This window comes from Macrotis lagotis, chromosome 8 (genome assembly GCF_037893015.1).
Source record: "Macrotis lagotis isolate mMagLag1 chromosome 8, bilby.v1.9.chrom.fasta, whole genome shotgun sequence".
Classification (NCBI taxonomy): domain Eukaryota; kingdom Metazoa; phylum Chordata; class Mammalia; order Peramelemorphia; family Peramelidae; genus Macrotis; species Macrotis lagotis.
The window spans coordinates 21,451,093-21,472,299 of record NC_133665.1 but is presented as its reverse complement, the minus strand read 5'-3'; the positions used below and the strand labels follow the sequence as shown (position 1 = coordinate 21,472,299).

Sequence of the window (21,207 nt, the reverse complement as noted above, 5' to 3'; positions counted from 1 at the left end):
CACTTACAGATAGATACTTCAAAATATATTTTTAATATTGTACAGAAAGGGGAATGTATAGAATTCAGAGAGAGAAAGAGATATCAAAGAGGAGCTACAAAGATGGTTAAAAGATTAGAAGATAAGGTATATAAGGAAAGCTCAAATTAATTAGATAATTAAATCTGGAGAAGAGAAAACCAAAGGTCAGTGTGTTAATGATTTTCAGCAGTATTCACGGCTTATAGTACTTATCTTTTATTGGGGATAGAAGAAAGTAGGAAATCATCTTAATATTTAGGGTTGTTAATCAGGAAGAATTTGGGAAGCCAGGTGGTACAGTGGATAAAATGCTGGGCCTGGAGTCAGGAAGACTCATCTTCCTGAATTCAAATCTGACTTCAGACATTTACCCCTGTTTGCCTCAGTTTCCTCATCTGCAAAATGAGTGGAAAAAGGAAATGGCAAACCACTTCATTGATTTGCCAAAAAAAACCCCAAATAAGGTCATGAAGAATTGGACATGACTGAACTTGAAGAAGAATTTCCTTATGGTGATTTAAATTTCTTTAATAACAACAAAAATAAATTTACTAATAAAGGTGGGAATTCCTTCTCTCAAAGACTTAAGAATAGATTCAATTCTTATTTCTCTGTGGTAATGTAAATAGGATCTTGTTAAAAGAGTAGGGAAAGAACCAGGTGACCTTTTGCCTTTTCTCTGAGATTGAAGTTCAATAGTCAAAAACTACCAGGCAGGGGAGAAGACAAAAGTGTTTAGGAGCACATTGCAAGTGATAGGTCCACAGGAAAAAATCACAGAACCTTAGTACTAGAAGGAACCTTTGGTTTTCTGTTTTACTAATTCTATCTCAATTTGGCCTGCTCCAAAGAATACTTGAAGAAGAGTTCTGTATGAGAGACTAAGGATCATGGGGTTGGCTCCCTAATTCTTGCCCAATCTTATGCTGGAAGATGATTGTTCTTGTTTAATTATGTTTCCTGTGTTTTTTCCTTGTATTGTTGCCTTGAGTTCCTTCTGTCCTTTCAAATTCTTTACACTTTGCTTGAAGAGAAAACTAGTAAACAAACAAAAAAAATGCTTTCGCTCAAGTCACAACATAATTCAAGGAAAGATTTAAAAAAAAATACAAATACCTGATTCCTCAGTCTAGTGCTTCATTCACTTAAAGGGGAACTGAATGGTTTAAAGGTGACCAAAATAAGTCTCTGGTAGGGATACTGAATTCTAAAGGAAATATATTTTAGTTTGAAAAAATATTTAACTGGCAACATGATAAATTATTAATAAAGTCAAGAAGTACATATTTTCCAGTTTCTTAGACTTACAACCAGAATGCACCTTGGAAGTCATCTATTCTAATCTTTTCAGTTGTCAAATGAGGAAACTTAAAGGCTAAGAAGTTAAGTGATTTACTGAAGATCAGACAGGCAAAATGTGACAGAATTTTCCAAAAAGTTTGGTAAAATTATTTTCTTGGTTTTTTTTTAGTGACTTTTATTTTTCCTTATCACCCCATTATTTTGATGTAACTACTCCAAATTCAGCAAAACTGATCTATAAATTGGAGTGAGTCTTATACAATGTAAAATCCTCCTATGAATCACCATTGCCCTATATGACTGGAATCAGATGGTACAGACAACAGACTCCTACTTGAGAGAACTAATAATAATTTAAGACAATAGAGCTGGAATCAGATGTCAAGTTTTTTGTTTACAATAAGCAGACAAAAAGGCATCAATCAAGTTGTTCTGTGGCATTAACAAAAATATGTTAATGTAAAAGAACTGTAGATTTATAAAATTCACTTCTGCACAGAAGCAGAATGCATAATAATGCAACCACAAATTTTCAATGTATTTTTGTTTTTTACTGTTTATAAGATAATCTGTAGTATGAAACCTCTGATCATTAAAAAAAATATTCCTTGTCTTGTATTTATTTAGTTGGAGTGGCTAACATCCATCAGAAATTTGGGGAACTTTAATCATCTAGGACTTTTGATTTGGAAACCTCAGTACCTAGAACAGTACCTGCCTAACCCACAGTAAGAACCCAATAGATACTTGCTGATTGATTGAACCTAAGGAGTTATCTAGTAAAACCTATACCCCTAAAAGAACCCTAACTACAATATCCTGGAAAAGTAGTTATCCAGTCATTGTTTAAAGACCTCCAAGGAGGAGAATCCCAATACATCCTAAGACAACTCATTCAACTTTTAAGTTGTATTAGTTTGTATTAAATTTGTCTCTGTTGTTTTCATCAGCCATTGTTCCTACTTCTGCCTTCTCAGGCCAAACAGAAAGTCTTAATTCTTTTTCTATACCATATCACAGTTTTCTAAATCCTTGAAGAAAACTACTATGTTTTCCCTAAATCTTTTTTTTCCAGGGTAAAGATTACTAGTTCCTTCAACTGATCCTCCTATGACACGGACTAATTGTGCATTAAGGGCATCTAGGTGGTTCAATGAATAGAGTGTTGGGCCTGGAGTCATATCCTATATAAAATACTTACCAGATGTGTGACCCTGGGCAAGTCACTTAACCCTGCTTGCCTCAGTTCCTTATCTGTAAAATGAGCTGGAAAAGGAAATGGCAAACCACTTCAGTGACTCAAATAGGGGTCACAAAGATACGGACATGACTTAACAACAACAATAGTCCTGCACTATGAGGAAAGTGAGGCCCAACGGTGTGAATGAAGTGACATGTCCATTTTCTGATGTTATAAATTATTCTGTCAAGGTAAGGTACCAAGAACAGTTTCATGCTATGTTAAGCTGACAAGCCACAGGGAAAGAATGCTCTCTCCTTTGGCTTAAAGTTATTACTTTCTTCCTTTATGTTTATCTCCTTCTCACATGGATGACTTCCCAAAACCCTAGCAAAGTTTCCTATCAACTCATGACTCAGTATAGGTTTCATGGCAGAAGGATTTTCATTACTTTAGCCAGTATAGCTGAGGGAATTTAGTCTCTTCTGGAATCTAGGGAGGGCCTGGTTATAACCACAACAGTGAAAGGATTGGAGTATTAGAGAATAAGGAAACTCTCCTAAGGAGTAGTCTAGGTTTTTACTTTTGAATTCTGTCCCTTTTATTTTCAGGACAATTCTTTACACCATATAATAACTGAAAGATTAGAAAGAGGCATATAAAGATTTCTTTTTTCCTTTTCCTTTTTTTTTAGACCACAATGGTAAATATTAGGAAATTACCAGGAATCCATTGGAGGGGAAAAGAAGACAATTCTTTAGTGTTGGAAGCTAAGTCAATGATTAGTAAATGGAATGTCTGGAAAGAGTGGCATATATCTGTCACAAAAGGTATTTGGCAAAAATCTTACATTTTCTAACCAATTCATGCTAGCTAAAAATACATTTATGTGACCAAAGATTCAAAGCCCAGTCTCACCATTTTTTCCACTTACCCTATCTTGTGATAATACTACTTTTGGGGTCAACTGGCATCCCCTATGGTTGTGCTGCCACCACTACTTCCTCTTGTTTTCCTGAGTTTTCAGTTATCAGGACCATTCTTCTTCCCTGCCCCCTCAGTGGAGATAGTACAAGTTTTCCTTGTTTTTGATGCCTCTTCCTTTGGTCTCTGATGGCAGTACCCCAGTCCCTTCATTATTTAAAAGGGGAGTAAAAGGAATATAGGAACAGGTGATCTGGAGCAATAGTTTCATAAATCAAAAAAATCTCTTATGGTTTAATCTAGACACTAGAATACACTCACCAATGCACACTGCTTACTAGAGAGAGGGGGAACAATATTAAAAGTAGTGTGGGGGGGTGACTAGATGGCGCAGTGCATAGAGTACTGGCCCTGGAGTCAGGAGTACCTGAGTTCAAATCTGACCTCAGACTCTTAATAATTACCTAGCTGTGTGGCCTTGGGCAAGCCACTTAACACCATTGCCCTGCAAAAAAAAAAAAAAAAAAAAAAAAACCCAAAAAACCCCTAAAAAAAAAGTAGTGTGATTTTGAGGACATGTACTGAGGGTGACTCATAGTTATGGAACTGAGGACTTTGATGCTTGTTCTTTTAATCTGGAAATCTCACTGATAAGAGTGGTGATGGTTTTGAATAGGTAATAGTACTGCTAAATGGTGCCTTTCCACAGTTAGACTGTTTGTACAGAGGATATAAATCCTTAATCTGATATTTGTAGAGTTTACATAATTCTTTTCCCTTGCTGAGTTCCTCTCTTCCATCAGTCTTCTCTTCTAAGGAAGCAGGTTCAAGGAAGACAAAGAAAAAAATCTCTCTCTGTTAGTCCCACAGATCTTTACAAAGACCAGACATCCTGGTATAAATCTAGGTCACTTCCATGGAAGTTATTCCTTCTGGTTAATGGAGATCAAAAAAATCCTCATTTCTGTTGGCTAAGGCATAACAAAACAACTCACATTTGTCAAACAATCCAAAAACAACCCTGATAATCAGGGTTTCCCAATCATAAGCTCCAGAGTTCTGCTGACAGTCATATTCAAGTTAGATTCTGGAAAACAAGGCACCATGGTCATTGTTATTCTGAGGAAGTGTCTTATCTCTGTGGGCAGTTTCCCCCCCCCCCCCCCCAGGAACCAGGAATATGTATCATATTTGTCTTTAAATTAGCAAAATTGCCAAATTTGAAAGGGCATCTCATTATACCCAGGAAAGGGAACAGTATACAATAGCCAGCAAGAGGTCATTCAAATTAAGCCTTTAACACTGTATTCAACAAACATGTGAATGAGCTCAGCTCTAGAATTCTATATTGGTGGTAGATGGGGCTCACAGTCTGGGAGAAATCTATTTTACCAGAAAAGAAAAAATAAGAGGTAGGAACTTGTTTTAAAAAAAATAATGTAGGGGTGGCTAGGTGGCGCAGTGGATAGAGCTCCGACCTAGGAGTCAGGAGTACCTGGGTCCAAATCCGACCTCAGACACTTAATAATTACCTAGCTGTGTGGTTTTGGGCAAGCCACTTAACCCCATTGCCTTCAAAAATCTAAAAAAAAAATAATGTGAACTTTGAGAGTAAAAACCAGTTTTAGAAATCATAGAATTGTGCTAAAGTTCAAATTAGAAATGATTGTAGAGATCAACTAATTAACTTCCTTTATTTTTCAGGTGACATCCAGAAAGATGATTAGAACAAGTGATACCAAAGGGGCCTTAGGAACCACCTCATCCAAAACTCTCATTTTATAGATGAGGAAACTAAAGTCTGGAGAATTTGACAGAATAATTTATTCATCTTTTTAACTGTAGACTGCTAAATTCTTGAGGGCATGAACCCTTTTGCTTGTTTTTGTTTCCTCAGTGCTTAACAGGTCCCTGAATGTTATGAGTTCAAACAACGTTTGAGTTGAAGTCAACTAGTAAGGGTTAAATAAAGTTTTGCATTCCTGGGAATTGTAGCTAAAAACCTAAATAAGACAGTTCCTTTGAAATGAGAAAATAAACTCTTTTGATTTTTTTTTTATTTCCCAGCAGTTGTGAGGAAGCAGAACTGACTGCAGAGTACTTAATTGATCTTAAAGTCTATTCCTGAAAATTGCTCTTCTGATAGGGAAAAAAAATCTGATATTGTAACTAACCTTATTTTACTAGCTCCCCATCCCCTCTAAAGCAATAAAATCAAGGAAGAATTTTAAAGGTATTTTTGTTTCATGAGGAAAAGGATCTCAATTGCACTTTAGAAATGTTCCATTGCAAAAATATTCTCAGATGTTAAAAAATTCCATTACCAAGTTTTTACCCTTCTATCACTTGACTATACTAATTATAATAAAATGCCATCTAACATTTATATAAGGCTTGAAAGTTTGAAAAATACTTTGCAGACATATTATTTCATTTGATCCTCCAATGGTACTGTAGCCACTGGCTACTAGAGTTTGGTTCTGCCTATGAGGAATCATTATTCAGACTCATGAAAGCAAGGGTGGAAATAAAACAAAAAATTATTTAAAAGATTACAAGATATAGAAAGGGATAGGGAGAGAGAGATAGAGAGAGAGAGGGAGATAAAAGAACAGCCAAGAAGTATTTGCTAGGCCACTGGTGTCCAACCTGAGCTGGAGTCCAACCCAGGTTTTTATGTCTTGCATCTCATCCAGAGGGCAAAAGGTGGACTCCCTTTCTCTTACTGGACTTGGAATTAGGTAGAGGGTGAAGCCAAATTTTACATTAAACAATCAATGGTACATCAAGAATGGGGGGGTCTCCACCCAAGCAGCCTTTAAGGTTACAAATTGTCTCTGTCATAATCCTAATTCTCTACTTCTAATCAATTTACATCTCAAGAGTAGGTGGTAGTCAATTTACATCTCCACCCAATTTACACATTCACAATTCTCTTCATCTTTCCCTACATTAGTACCAGTAAGAACAATTATTATCATCCCTATTTTACAGAGAAAAATGAAGTTGAGGTGTCAATGACTTAACTAAGGTCATACCACTAATATCTGTGTTAGAATTTGAATTGGGTTCTACTTGATTCCAAGCTCAACACATATCTACTGCATTGTTTGTAATCTTCCTTTCTCATCCTACTTCAATTCTAACTCTCCAATGTAGTTTTTAACCATGCTGTTTAACTCTAGTTTGTGAGCCACTAAGGAAATGGGATAGAGTTCTAGTAGTCTGAGGAGAGTAAAAGGCAGTTAGGAAGGGTTTTATCAAAGCCCTAGGGTGATGTCAAAAAGATAGGAGATAAGCCTCCAAGAAATTCTCATAATTTCCAATTTCTACCCTGAAAATTAGGACACATCTAGAGAAAGACCTTTAATATTCTTAGGGATGGAAATGATTGCAGAGGCCATTCAGTCTTGCTCTTGCTTCAAAAGAACTTCATGAAATGAGTGATTTTCTCTAGCTTTTAAAATCAGTGTGCACATTGTTTATTGTGGTTGACCTAGGTATTGAGAATGACTTAAATTTCTATACTTAAAGGTCTAAAAACTAGCACTGCTTATTAGAATAAAATCTGGTCCAATTGAATAAGACTACAATATTGGTTCTATTATAAAATTTGTCCAAGACTTGCTATTTCACCTGGCTATCTCAGAGGAACAGAAATATAAGAACCAATTTATCATGTCATTATTGTTTGAATTAAATGTACTGCAAAATAAACTTGGCCTCTTGTTCATTTCCCTTTCAGTTCCTTTTCCCCCCTGTTTTCAACATTTTATTTGTTTTCCAATTATATACAATAGTAATATGTACCCATCAATTTTTGCAAGGTTCTGAATTCCTACAATTTCCCCCCCTTCCTTCCCTCCCCCCCACATAAGACTGTTTGACAGTTTCTGCAATGTTTCCATGCCATACATTGATGTAAATTGAATGTTATAGGAGTAAACATAAGAATAAATATAAACCCCCTACCCCCAAGAAGATGGAAAACCTCAAGAACAGAGAGAAAAAAATGTACTTTAGTCTGTTCAGAATTCAATTGTCTCTGTCTCTGCAGTGAGTTGCTTTCCTTATCATAAGTCTACCAGAGAAGTTTCTTCAATATTTTTCCCTCAGCTGCTATTACTAGCTGTACCTCCACTCTATTTCTCTCCACTCTCATTTATTCTATTCTCTCTCTCCTTTCATCCTGGCCCTGTCCAAAAGTGTGTTGCAGCTGAGTACCCTCTCCCTCGATATTCCCTCTCTTCCATCACCTATTCCCCCCCCTTACCTCCCCCCATTCCCCTTCATCCCATCCCTTTCCTCCCATCCTTCTCCAGGGCAAAACAGATTTCCTCACCCTAATAAGTGTGTATGTCATTTCCTCCCTGAGCCATTTCCAATGAGAATGAAGGCTTACTCATTCCCCCTTGCCTTTCCCCCTCCCCTCCATTGAAAAAGCTTTTTTTTGACTCTTATGTGAAATTTCTAAACTTCTTCATCTCCTTTTCCTTCCTCCCAGTACTTCCCCCCTTGCCCATTGACTCCATCCCTTTACCACATCATACCATTATATTCCTTCCACTCCTTCCTATGTCCTGTCTATATATGCTCTTTCTAACAGCTCTTATAAATGAGAAAGTTCATATGAGTTATCAATATCTTCTTCCCCTGCAGGAATACAAACAGTTCAACATCATCAAGTTCCTCATAGTTAGTTCCTCTCTTCTACTCCCACCAGCGTCCTGTACTTGGAGATCAAATTTTCTGTTCAGCTCTGATCGTTTCGTTAGGAAAGTTTGAAAGTCCCCTGTTTCATTGAAAATCCATCTTTTCCCTGAAAGAGGATGTTCAGCTTTGCTGGATAGTTGATTCTCAGTTGTAAACCAAGATCTTTTGCCTTCTGGAATATCATATTCCAATCCCTATGAGCCCTTAATGTAGATGCTGCCAGATCCTGTGTAATCCTGACTAAGGAGCCTCGGTAGCTGAAGTGTCTGTTTCTGGCAGCTTTTAGAATTTTCTCTTTGATTTGGGAGTTTTGGAATTTGGCTATAATATTCCTGCAAGTTTTTCTTTTGGGATCCCTTTCAGGGGGTGACTGGTGAATTCTCTCGATTTCCATTCTACCCTCAGCTTCTAGGATCTCAGGGCAATTTTGTTGTATTATTTCTTGAAAAATAAAGTCTAGGCTCTTCTCCTGGTTGTGGCTTTCAGATAGTCCAATAATTTTCACATTATTTCTTCTGGATCTGTTTTCAAGGTCAGTTGTTTTTCCAATGAGATATTTCACATTTTCTTCTAATTTTTGGCTTTTTTTGGAAGAGTTTTATTTCTTCCTGATTTCTTACAAAGTCATCAGCTTCCTTTAGTTACATTTTGCATTTGAAGGAGTTATTTTCTTCAGAGAGCTTTTTTATCTTCTTTACCAGCTGGCCAATTCTGCTTTTTAAGGCATTCTTCTCCTCATTTGCCTTTTGCTTTGCAAAACCTAAACTGGTTTTTAAGCTATTATTTTCTTCAGTATTTTTTTGTATATCTTTCACCAAGCTTATGATTTGTTCATGATTAATCTGTATTGCTCTCATTTCTCCTCCCAATTTTTCCTCCACCTCCTTTAATTGCTTTTCAAAGTGTTTGAGTTCATCCATAGTCTGAGCCCATTTTCTGTTTCTCTTGGAGGTTTTGGATACAGGAGCTTCGATTTTGTCATCATCTGAGTATGTGTTTTGATCTTCCATGGGGCTAAAGTAATTCTCTATGGTCAGATTTTTCTTTTTCTGTTGTTTACTCATTTCCTCAGCCCAAGGATAATTTACAACACTTCCAAGGCTTTGGGGTTGTTGGGTTTTTTTTTTTGCAACACCTCACTGGGACCTTTATTCTTCCAAGGTCTTATGCTGTCTTGCCTGTGCTTTGATATGTAGATGACCACAGCACTGCCCTCAGCCCTGGGGCTATAAGGCAGGATCCAGCTATCTTAGTATGGAAGCCCAAAGTGCAACCTGGGTCTGAGTGAAGGCAAACAGGAGAATCCTACCCCAAGGAGAGCAGAGAAATGTCTGCAGACTTCCTTTACTGTTTCTGGGGGTACAGGCTGCTTTCTCCCGATTCTTGCTGCAGGTTCTGGGGCCGTGCTCCCAGGTGCAGCAGAGTTCTTTCATCACCCCTTCAAGCTGTTGCAGGTGATTTCTGTGCTGGGCTGGGCTGGGCTGTGCCATGGCTTTTTTCCTAACCCCTGGTCCTGGTGAAATACACCTTTCCCATGGAACTTCTAAGTTATCTTGGACTGGGAAAATCTATCAGTCATTCTGTGGGTTCTGCCCCTCTAAATTTTGGCTAGAGCCATCCTTTGTTTTTTTTGGGGGGGGAATCGGGGAATGCTGCCTTCATGCTGCCATCTTGGCTCCGCCCCCCCCCCCCCTTTCAGTCCCTTTTTAGAGTCTCTGGTCCTTTTAGTTTAAAATGTAACCCAATATATTCCAAGTTATAGGACAGAATTCAATAGAATAAAATAGAATGGGATGGGGTGGGATGGAATGGAATGGGAAAGGATAGGATAAGATAGGAGAGGATGAAATAGAAGAGAATAGAATGAAATGGAACAGAATAGAAAGAGAAGAGAACAAGCTATTTTAGAGCTGGAAGGGACTTGAGGCAACCAGATTTAGGAGAAAGAGCACTGACCAGGGACAAGACAAAGGCCGCATGGTATAATATAAAAAGCAGTGGAGTTGGAGTTTAGATCCTGATTGATGCTACCTGTGTGTCTTTGAGTATGCCTCTTAAAATCTTGAATGTATTTATCTAGAAATTTACATAACATAAAATGAGTGTGTTTGACAAAATGACTTTTTTTTGGCAGGCAATGGGATTAAGTGACTTGCCCAAGGTCATATACAGCTAGGTAATTTTTAAATATCTGAGGTTGGATTTGAATTCAGATCTTCTCTATACTCTGTGCCACCTAGCAGCCCCTGAAGGAATTGTTAATATCTGTTTTGTAAATTGTACTCAAAGGACCAGGGACTTTTTCCTCTGACTTACAGCTGAAAAAAAGTATTATCTCTTGCATTATAATGTGAACTTTCTGAGAATAGAGGTTAACTTGCTTTGCTATTGTTATTCTCAGTGCTTTGCTGTGAGAAATGTAGGGTGTTGGTCTTCCTAGGGTGTGGAGGGGAGCCTTAGGGAATCCACTACAAAAGGGGAAGTTGTGAGAAATATAGGGTGATGGTCTTCACAGGATGTGGAGGGGAGCCCTTGGAATCCATTACAAAGGGGGAATGGTCCAGCCAATCACAAGACTGGAAGAGTCTTCCTAATCCCATTCCAGGGATACCAAACCCCAAAGGTCAAGAGTGACCTCTTAGAGATCTTGACCTAATGCTACTGAGTTTGCACAATTAGGTAATTGGGGTTCTTTAGCATATCATGCCTTGGATGATGGGGGGATCATAATAGGGGTATATCATGGAATGAGTGGACCTTTTAGATTGTAACTCAAACTCTGAGAGCCTATGAGCATCCAAGAGGGAGGGGAAAGAGTTTCTGAGGATAATAAATTACCTGACTCCTGAGACTAAGGTGTACCCCAAGCCTAGGAGTGAGGTACCTGTATCTTGTAAGGTGTATCTTGCAAGGTTTGTAAATAAAATGTACAATTTTCTCTCACTCTAGCAGGTTTTTCTTTTCATTCATTTATAATATTTGCATATAGTGTGTGATTAATAAATGCTTTATTCACCTAACTCCTGATTTTTCACTTATTCTTTTCACTGTACCACAGTTTTCTGACTTCCAGTTAACTAGGAAACCAGGTTTGTTCCTGGTTTCAGAGCTCTTCAGAACCCCTCTAGAGGATAAACTCAGTCCTGTATGACTTCAAGAATAGACCACCCCTTCACCCCTCCCCCCAATGCCACTTGGTGCTTGGGAAAGTGGGAGCTATCCCCATACCAAAGATCCTGCTCTAGGATCTTCCTTCCTGAATCTTTTCCCCCTCCTCCCCCCTTGCCCCATTTATTCTCCATGACCAGACCCAGAGAAGGAAAGGGTCCAAATGTGGACTAGATTTGAGATATCCTTTTCCAGAAACACACTGCAGCTTGAGAAAGGGTCTGACATTAGAACTGGCCTACCATTATCCCCCAGTGCCCTGTCACTCTTTTTATACTAATTCATTTTCAGCTAAATCTGAATTTGTGTTATGGGGAGGAAAAAAAAGAAACCATTTACAAATTTTTAGGCTTCATTATGCTTCTTATTGTTTACTTTCATAAAAGGCTGAACTTGGAGTCAGAAAGACTTGAGTTTGAATTCTGTTTTAGCTGTGTGACCCTGAGCAAATCAATTAATCTCTCTTTGCTTCAGTATCCTCATCTATAAAATGGGAATAATAATATCACCTAGTTCCCGGCATTGTTGTTTTAAAAAATGAGAGTGTCATTGAAATGCTAACTGTTATTATTATTATTACTACTAGAAAATAATTTGAGGATTGTATATGCAAAGAAATTAGGGATATATATGATTTTCCTTTTTTCCCCTTCCTACTGCCCTTATTTTGGTTCAGGTCTTTGATGTCATTCACATGAACTATTGTAATAGCATCCTATTCAATAGCAACTAGGTAACTGTCCTCCAGTCTTTCTGAAGTCACGCTATAAAATTGATTCACTGTAACCACTCTCACTGAGAACTTTTCTATTGATTCTTTAATCTCTAGTCTACATACACTCTTACTGCAAACCACTGATCTCTTCAGTGGTACTGATTTTATATCACAAAATCTAGGATCCCAAACCATCAAAACATTTGCCAGTTCAGAGGCCAATTCCTGAGATTAAGGGCTTCTGTGGAAATATAATCCCCTGCCCCTCCCCCCAGTGGCTAGAAAAGGAGAGGGGCTTTGAGAGTAAGGTGTAGCCCCTTTTCCCCACTCATTCCAGCAACATACCAGACTGCATGTTCCTTGATCTCTCATTCTTCCTTGCCCTTTCTGAATACCCCCCCTACACACACACACACACACACACACACACACACACACACACACACACATCATAAGGGAGATGTTTTGACTTGCAAGTGAATTGAATTTAAGTGAGAAAGAGACATCAGCCTCAATCTCTTTTCCAGAGTCATCAAAGTCCAGTGGCATGACAAAAGGCAAGATGACAGGGGATAGTTGTTTCCCAGGCTTCAGTTTATCTGAGGCTACACCCTTTCAATGACTAAGGGCTAGACTAGAATTGAGACAAAAGCCAGCCTAATTTATCATCACAAATATCTCAGTCTGGGAGGAAAAGACACTCTAGGTTTCTATTTTCATGTATTCTAAGGCATCAAAACCTTAAAAAATGAGCCATAGAGGCTTGAACTGGGAGGTATCATTAGTCCATTCTTAGAGAAATCTGTCTGATTTGTGTTTAAAGGCTAAATCAAGTAGCTATTTCCTTACTTTAGTACCTTACTGACTGCCTGCACCAGATTTTCACCCATCCTCTGACTGAAAATCTTTCTCTTCAAATTTTATTTTAGGTACCAACTTTTCCTGGATGTCTTTTTTAACCCCACCTCTCACTTTCACTCAAATCTCCAGCAACCTGAAATTTCCATTTGTCACTCTTTTCTAGACTCATACAAACAAGAAAGACATGACAGATCCATGTTTGCCATTGATCACTATTAATTTTCTGATGAATTTTACTTAGTTATGTGAGCATCTTAATTTATCAACTGAATTTGAAACAACAATAATAAAAGCTATTGTGCATTCTAAAGAAGAGCTCTATGAATATAGTTTACAATTTAATGTAAGTCATGAATCTTTGAAGTTTGCCTGCTATATGAAAGGCATGATGACAGTTGAACTTCTCATGGAATGCGTTCAAATTGTTTCTCCATGTGTGAAGCCTAAATGCCAAAGTGGATCAACCTTTATAGAAGGTTATTTTCAAAAACTCACTTTTGCAGAGAGCTACAGTTCCACTCCATTGTTTGTTTTCCTGGCAGATACGTTCAGGGTCACCCTGTGAAACAAAACAAAAGGTCACTAAAAGGCAATGGAAAAAAAATCTGGAGAGTTATACAAAGATAATATTTAAATGTGGTGGTGTTCAATCATGTTTGGGACCCCCTTTGGCATTTTCATGGCAAGATACTGAGATAGATGAGAAAACTGAGGCAAACAGGTTTGCTCAGGGTCATACAATGTCTGAGTCTGAATTTGAACTCAAGTCTTCCTGATTCCAGACCTGGCATCCACTGTGCCTAGTTACTTTAATTAAACATGTAAAATCAGTTTTGAGTGGGGAGGGCAGCTAATTGATTCAAGTGGAGTCAAGAGGACCTGAATTCAAATTCAGCTTCAGACACTTAATAATTGCCTAACTGTATGACCTTGGGCAAGTCACTCAATCTCATTGCCTTACATAAATAAATAAATAAATAAATAAATAAATAAATAAATAAATAAATAAATAAATCTATTTGAGTTGGTACCAAAATTGATTATAAGGAGTAGGGATTAATGTTAAGACTTTAAGAAGCTTTTGCTGGCATGATTACAAATGTGGAGCTGAATCATACAAGTGAAATTCAGGATAAGGAACTTTTTTTACTTTCACCTTTGCTTCACAAGCCAAGAGAATGTATTTGAGTCATTTTTCAGCAGAGTATTGAAGGAGACAATGTCTCCGAAGATCCTCCAGATGTGTTTTGATAGTGACTGTACAACACTTATCAATCTCTCTCTCTCTCTCTCTCTCTCTCTCTCTCTCTCTCCCTTTAATTTATAATTTGTTATTGTTAATCCATTGCAGGATGGCAAACGATGATTAAATGAGATAGACTTGAATTATAAGATAGCAGTAAATATACTGAATAAGGAAATGAAGAGTGTTCCTGTGAGAAATGGCCATGGCCTTTAGTGAACTGTGAGAGCTATTTTAGTTCAGAGGCCTCCTTTCTTTATTTCTCATTTCTTGGCATTTTTCTTCCCAGATAGTTGTCTTTGAAACTCATTGAGCTTAACTAAATAAATACTCACTGACTGAAATTTCTAGATGAGTGGGATAGGGAATTGACTTGTGATTTCATTAGCTCAGGGAACTTCTGGGCAAAGAGACTCCTTCTACCAATGGAGAACTGCTACTTTCTCTATAACTCTTATAGATAGAGCACGGATAGAGCACGGAGAGCTCAAGTGATTTATCCAGGGTCAAACAGCCAGTATAGGTATGGGTCCCAGACAGAACTCAAACATAAGTCTTCCTGGCCTTGACTGTCTCTGAGATGATAAATGTCATTTTATTTTATTTTTTTACTGTTCCCTTGGCTCTCCCCTTTATTTTTCCATTCTCTTGCTTATCAAGTAGTTCTGGAATATAGGTTCTTGATTTTTTTTTTTTTTTGGTCATAGACCCTTCTGAAGCTTGTGAATCTTTCCTTAGAATAATGCATTTAAATATCTAAAAAAAGAAAACAGGAGGTTAGTAAAAAAAAAAAGAGTTGCTTTTCTAAGTAATTTTTCATTTTCCATCAGCAGTTTTCCATAGAAAATCATGTCCCTGTGCTACTAGTACCCTTTGGTGCCCCACCTCCCCCTTTTCAGTTTCCTTTTATATATTGTTTTTCTCTGTTAGATTATAAGCTCCTTGAGGGCATACTTTTTATTTTTCTTATTTTTATACCCAGTGCTTAACACAGTGACTGGAACATATTAGTCACTTAAATCGTTTATTGAGTTGAATGGAAAAATAATGATGTAATTTTTTTTTTTCCGTAGGAAGTTCAGACACCCTAAAATCTGTCTATAGATCTCTTATGGGCTATGAACCTCATAGAACCTCAACTTTAGAAGGTGAGTTACCCCTTGATCCCAGTCTGGCTTATCAATCAGTGTTGGGGCAAGTTCTGGTGGGGAAGTATATACCAGGTCGGCAGTTTTTAAATTTTCCTCTTTGTCACATACCTCTTCCTGCAAATTGTCACATTCTTGCACCTCGGGAAGAAAATGAGATTCAAGGGTCACAGCTCTTTTTTACTGAAATGGATCTGTCTGGATTATCTTAGAGTTACCTATAAAAGTTGTTCCCCCTTTGAAGCCCTTCCTGATTTCCAGTGTGCAACCAATCAATGTGTTACTGCCTTGACGTATTTGTAATAAAACTTTTAAAATTCTCTTTGTCCTGAGTTTTGCTTGTTTATCAGGATGAAAGCCCAACTGTTTCTTTCAACATAGTATTGTTACTGCAGTTGTTAGCCAACTGGTGCAGTAAATGTAGTACTGTCATCAGTAGTACTAGAGTCAGTAGTACCAAAGTCAGAATACTCATCCTCTTGAGTTCAAATCTGAAATAGACACTCAGTAGTTGTGTGATCCTATGCAAGTCACTTTGTTAAGTAAAAATTAGAGGCTGAATATTTCTACTTATTATTAGAAGTCCTTATTGACTTCAGTGGGAGTTCTGATCTTATTTCCCAAGATAAGTTTCTATTAGGATTAAACTTCCTTGAAATAAAAGATAGGGAGGATCACCTATACCAACATTGGTAAAACATCTTCCTGAGAAGTGTAAAGAACCAAATATATACCCCTTGCCTTACCTCTAACTCATAGCCAGCCTTACACTGGTAAACAATTGTGCTATTGAAGATATATTTTGTGCCAACCACAAGCCCATGCTCTGGAATTTCTGGTTTCCCACAAGATATTGGAGTGCAAGAATCATCATAGAATGGTGGATCCCAAGTACCATCGAGCTAAATGAAAAAGAGATAACAAAAGCACATGTCAGTGATGAGATGATGGCCAGCAGGAATGGATATGGAATGAGTACCTTACCTGATATTTTTCCCCAGTTGGATATGATCTCTCTCTCAATTTTTTTACTCTTTTTTTATAATGTCATTGAAATTTTATTTATTTTTCCAATTTCATGCAAAGGTAGATTTCAACATTTATCCATTTGCAATTTTATGGATTCTGCATTTTTTACTACCTTCTTTTCTCTCCCTCTTCCCCATGGTGTCAAATAAACTGGTAAAAGTTGTACATGTACAATTGTGTTTAACATAATTCCATATTAGTCACATTGAGAAAGAGAAATTAGAATTAAGGGAAAAAAACATGTGAAAGAAAGAAAAAATATAATTGAAGTTTAAAAGAAAAAAGAACATTGTACGCATTGCCCTGCATTCAGAATCCATAGTTTGTTCTCTCAATGTGGGTGGCATTTTCCTTAGCAGATTTCTCAGGATAGTCCTTGATCACTGAACTGCTGCCTCTTCAAATTTCTTAAAGCACTTTGTTGGACCTCTTCTTTGTACTTATCATTACCTCCTTTTGTATTAGAGATTTGTTCATGTCTGGTTTCCCCTACCAGACTATGAGTTCCTTAAGGTTAGGAGCTTTGTCTAATTTCATCTTCTTATCTCCTCTAGATCTCAGTGGAGTAATTTATGTATATATGTTCTACAAATGAGTTTTGAATTTAATTTTTAACTTAAAGTCAATCTTCAACCAAGATTCTATTCCTGGCCCTGGCTGATCCAATCGCGGCGCAGAGCCCCCGGAGGCGAGCAGAGGCGGCCGGGCTGGCACATGCCAGGACCCCAAGTGGAGTGGAGCGGGCGCAGGGCCGGCCCCGAGGACAGCAGCAGCAGCAGTGGCGGCAGATTGAGAGTGCTGGGTCCAGAGCCAGGAAGATCTGCGTTCCAATCCTGACTCTTCCACTTACTTGCTAGCTACATCACCTCAGGGCCTGTGACAGTGACAAAGGATGGGGTCTGGCTGCATCGAAGTCACCAAGTATTTTCTCTTCCTCTTCAATCTGCTTTTCTTTCTCTTGGGAGGCAAGATTCTTGGGTTTGGAATATGGATTCTGGCCGACAGAAGCAGCTTTATCTCTGTTCTGCAGACCTCAAGCAACTTGAAGATTGCATCATATGTCTTCATTGGGATTGGGGCCATGACCATGCTTGTGAGCTTCCTAGGTTGTATTGGTGCAGTCAATGAGATTAGATTCCTCTTGGGGATGTACTTTGCTGTCCTCCTTCTGATTCTTGTGGCTCAGGTGACAGCTGGAATCCTTGTCTACATCCATGCAGATGAGATGAAGGAGGAGATGAATACCATAGTGACTGAACTGATGACGAACTATGACCCTGATAACCAGGAACGGAAAACTATTCAGGATGCCTGGGATTATGTCCAAACAGAGGTGAAATGCTGTGGCTGGACCAGCCCTTTAAACTGGACAAATAATGAGAACCTCATGAACAGGATGGTTACCACCTACCCTTGTTCCTTCAGTGATGAGGAGTCCCCTCTTGTAAATATGGAGGAATTGCTCAGGAGTGGCTTCTGCACCCTCGTCAACACTACCCAGAATGATCCCATGGCTTGGCCTGTTTATACCACAGGTTGCATGGAGAAAGTGCAGAAGTGGCTACAGGATAATCTTGGTATCATTCTTGGAGGCTGCATTGGAGTGGCTGTCATTGAGCTCCTAGGGATGATACTGTCCATCTGCCCGTGTCAACATGTCTACTCTGAAGACTATAGCAAAGTCCCCAAGTACTGAGGTGGCCCTGACCACCTCCTGCCCCACCCTCCTGTTATGCAGGTTTCCGGACAGTCTAGCTTTCTTAGGAGCCCCCACAGTCCCAGCAAATCATATTCCACCCCCTTCCCTCATTTGTGACTTTTTCCTTCTTCTTGTTGTCACTTTCCCCCAAATCTGGAGGCTCCAGACCCCAGGTTCCTCCTGAAGAAACTCCATTTGCTCTTCCTGGCATGATTGATACCTTTATGCCTGGTCTATTTTCAGAATGCTTAGATGACCACTGGGAGAGGTATTGCCTTTCTGTTCTGGATGGAGATGCATCTTTTATCTCTCTCCCTTTTTGACCTTCCTCACTGCCCTTTCCCATGTCCCCTTCCTCCTTTATTGCCTTTCAGAGTTTTCTTATTAATGCAAAAAATTGATTTCCTTCACATTCCTTACCAGCCACAGTTTGGCATGGGCTATTTAAAAGAATGGGCATCCCTTTCTCCTTCCTTAAAGTTAGATGGGAGTCCCATTTCCTTCCCCTTCCCCCTCTTCCCTGAGGGGCTACTAGGACATAGAGCTTGTGGTTTAGGGCCACCAAAGGGCCATCTCCAACTATCTCAGGTGTGACTTTTGGAAGAATGGACTCACTCTTCTCCAATAGAACCCTCCTGTTGTGTAAAGCCCACTGCTCAGTGACTAGATTTGGGTTACCAACTGACACCCAGTTGGAAGATGGCATTGGCCAAGACTTGGTTAAAAAAAACAATTTTGGTCAAGGCTGGGTGATCAGGGATAGGCCTGGGCAGCCAAAAAAGGCTTTCTTACCTGGTACTGCTAAATACTAGGTCTCACCAACCTTGTACCCCAACCATAAGAATAGGATAGCGAAGGTTCATGATTTCAGGGAGAAATCTGTCTTCCTCATATGGATTCCAAATACTATTTAGGGGGGTGCTTGGGAAGACAGTAGTGGCTGGCTACGAGTGTGTACATATGTGTATGGGAAGAGGGATGATGGGAGGGAGGGAGGGAAAGGGGAAGAGATGGACCTTGGGTCTCAAAAGTAGTATGGCAACAAAATTAGCCTGAAGTTTCTATAAGTAGTAGCTTCCTGGGGAGGCAGGAAATAAATTGGCTTCCTTCTTTAAGAAGTTAGGTCCCTTTTTTTCAGGTGGCATCTTCCTAGAGAGGAGGCACAGTGTCTTGGGGTTGAGGCAAGAGTGGGGAAGTTCTCAGATTTGAGAAACTCAGGACTAGACAAAAGGTAGAGAGCTCACAAATAAAGTGACTTTGTAACAAAAAAATGGAACTAATGGAACACAATGGAACTAAATGGAACACAACTAATAGTTGTGTTCTTCAGCATAACAAAAACATGTATAAATGAAGTATTTAATAATGTTTGGTGTAAATAAAAATCAAAGTTATCTAGCTATGTAAAAACTCAGAACAGTTTAATATAATGTTGCATATGTATGCATTCATGCATTTATAGAAAAGGAAGATAGACCCTGCTTTTAAGGTATCAAGTTGTAGAATAGAATTAAGTGCCTGTTACATGCAAGATAAGAAGTAGCATGGTATGTTGAATAGAATGCTCTTTGGAGTCAGGAAGACCTGAATACAAGACCTGCCTTTGAGGTATCCTAACCCTATGATGCTGGAAAGTCATGCAACCTTCCTGAGTCATCTGCAAATCAGAAATAATAATAGCACCTACCTCACAGAATTGTTGTGAGGATTAAGTTAATGATACAAAATATATTTTTTGATGCAAAAGCATTTTTAAATCTCCAAGTGCTACATAAATGTAAACTATGAATATAATTACAGTCTAGTGAGGGACTACAACACAAAAACAGATTAACATAATGTACATTACTTGATAAGTGCATTTGAGAGATGCAAAACAAAAGTTTTTTGTTAAGTTTAAGGTGGGGAAATTTAACCATCCACAGGAGATCTAGTAAGAAAGACTTCATGAGCATTTGAGCTAGGCTTTAAAGGATATGTAGGAATTCAAGAGAGAAAGAGCAGTTGGGGAGAAAGAAGGACATTGTAGGTATCAGATAAACAAAGATAGGAAATTTTTAGGGAGCAGAGAACAAACCACTTTGGTCATAGTATATAATGCAGAGTGGGGAGTAACATGAAATAAGGCTGAAAAAAAGTGCCCATTACAAGGAACTGGAATGCCCAGCAATGAAGTATGAGTTTTATTGGGAAGTAATAAAGAAACACTAATGAATCTTACAAAGAGGTGTTAGAGAATTTTGTACATTGAGCCTTTGCACTTGAAATTTCAAGGAATCAGAAAGATCATTTTGTTACGGTATTTATGTAAATAAAATCTTGCATCCTTAAGACACTGAGATACCAGCTATTTGTCAGTGTATGCATAAGCAGTATCCTTTTTTCTTTTTAGGTTTTGGCAAGGCAAATGGGGTTAAGTGGCTTGCCCAAGGCCACACAGCTATTAAGTATCTGCGACTGGATTTGAACCCAGGTACTCCTGACTCCAGGGCCGGTGCTTTATCTATTGCGCCACCTAGCTGCCCCCATAAGCAGTATCCTTTGCTCTTAGGAAGTAAGGTGAATCTTACCTGACATATTGAAGTGTTAACTCCTTCCAAAGTGTATCCTTTTATGCATGATATAGAAACTTGTTTATTCACACTCAATTCATGACCAAGAACAAGTATCTTATCCATATCTGTTGGTAGGGGGCATTTCATAGGAATACAGGAAATACTGTCAGGTGACCAGTACCCATCTTTCTGACAAGTCATTGTATCTGTATCTGATTCCAACACATAACCTTCCAGACACCTGAAATACAAACCAAAGTATAACACCAGAGTAAAAGAGAGAGAGAGAGAAAACAATGCTGTTTATTACCTATTTCTTAAACTAAATCGTTTTGTAAGAGATCAGAGAGAACTTTTTATTTGGCAAATCTCCAGAACAACAAATGGCAAAACTGGAAGCCAGGAGGTACTCTGCCAAGTATAATTGTATTATTGTAAGTAGTCAAACATCCATATTATGGCATGTTCAAAGCATACCTTGTTTTCAACATTATTAACATTACTACCTTTTTTATTTACTAATTTCATTGGTAGATGGGCAGATCTAGTCTCAGTCCAAATATAGTCTATGATTCAGTTGAGGCTAGACTAAATTCTATACTTACACCTTTCAAAGGAAACTAATTTCACAAACTCTGGGAGGGATAAG

At 38.4% G+C, this 21,207-nt stretch overlaps 1 protein-coding gene and 1 pseudogene across 2 annotated transcripts in view; one reads left to right on the top strand and one right to left on the bottom strand.

The window, feature by feature from the left end:
• The window catches only part of SVEP1 (sushi, von Willebrand factor type A, EGF and pentraxin domain containing 1), a 355,068-nt gene that overhangs the window by 42,943 nt on the left and 290,918 nt on the right, over window positions 1-21,207 (bottom strand). For both annotated transcript variants that reach the window (XM_074196498.1, XM_074196496.1), the window contains 3 exons: window positions 20,574-20,799; window positions 16,022-16,177; window positions 13,380-13,443 (listed from right to left, as the gene is read on the bottom strand). In XM_074196498.1, the coding sequence (XP_074052599.1) occupies window positions 13,380-13,443; window positions 16,022-16,177; window positions 20,574-20,799 (446 nt within the window). The remainder of the gene's footprint in view (window positions 1-13,379; window positions 13,444-16,021; window positions 16,178-20,573; window positions 20,800-21,207) is intronic.
• On the top strand, window positions 17,095-18,452 carry LOC141495311 (CD82 antigen pseudogene; annotated as a pseudogene).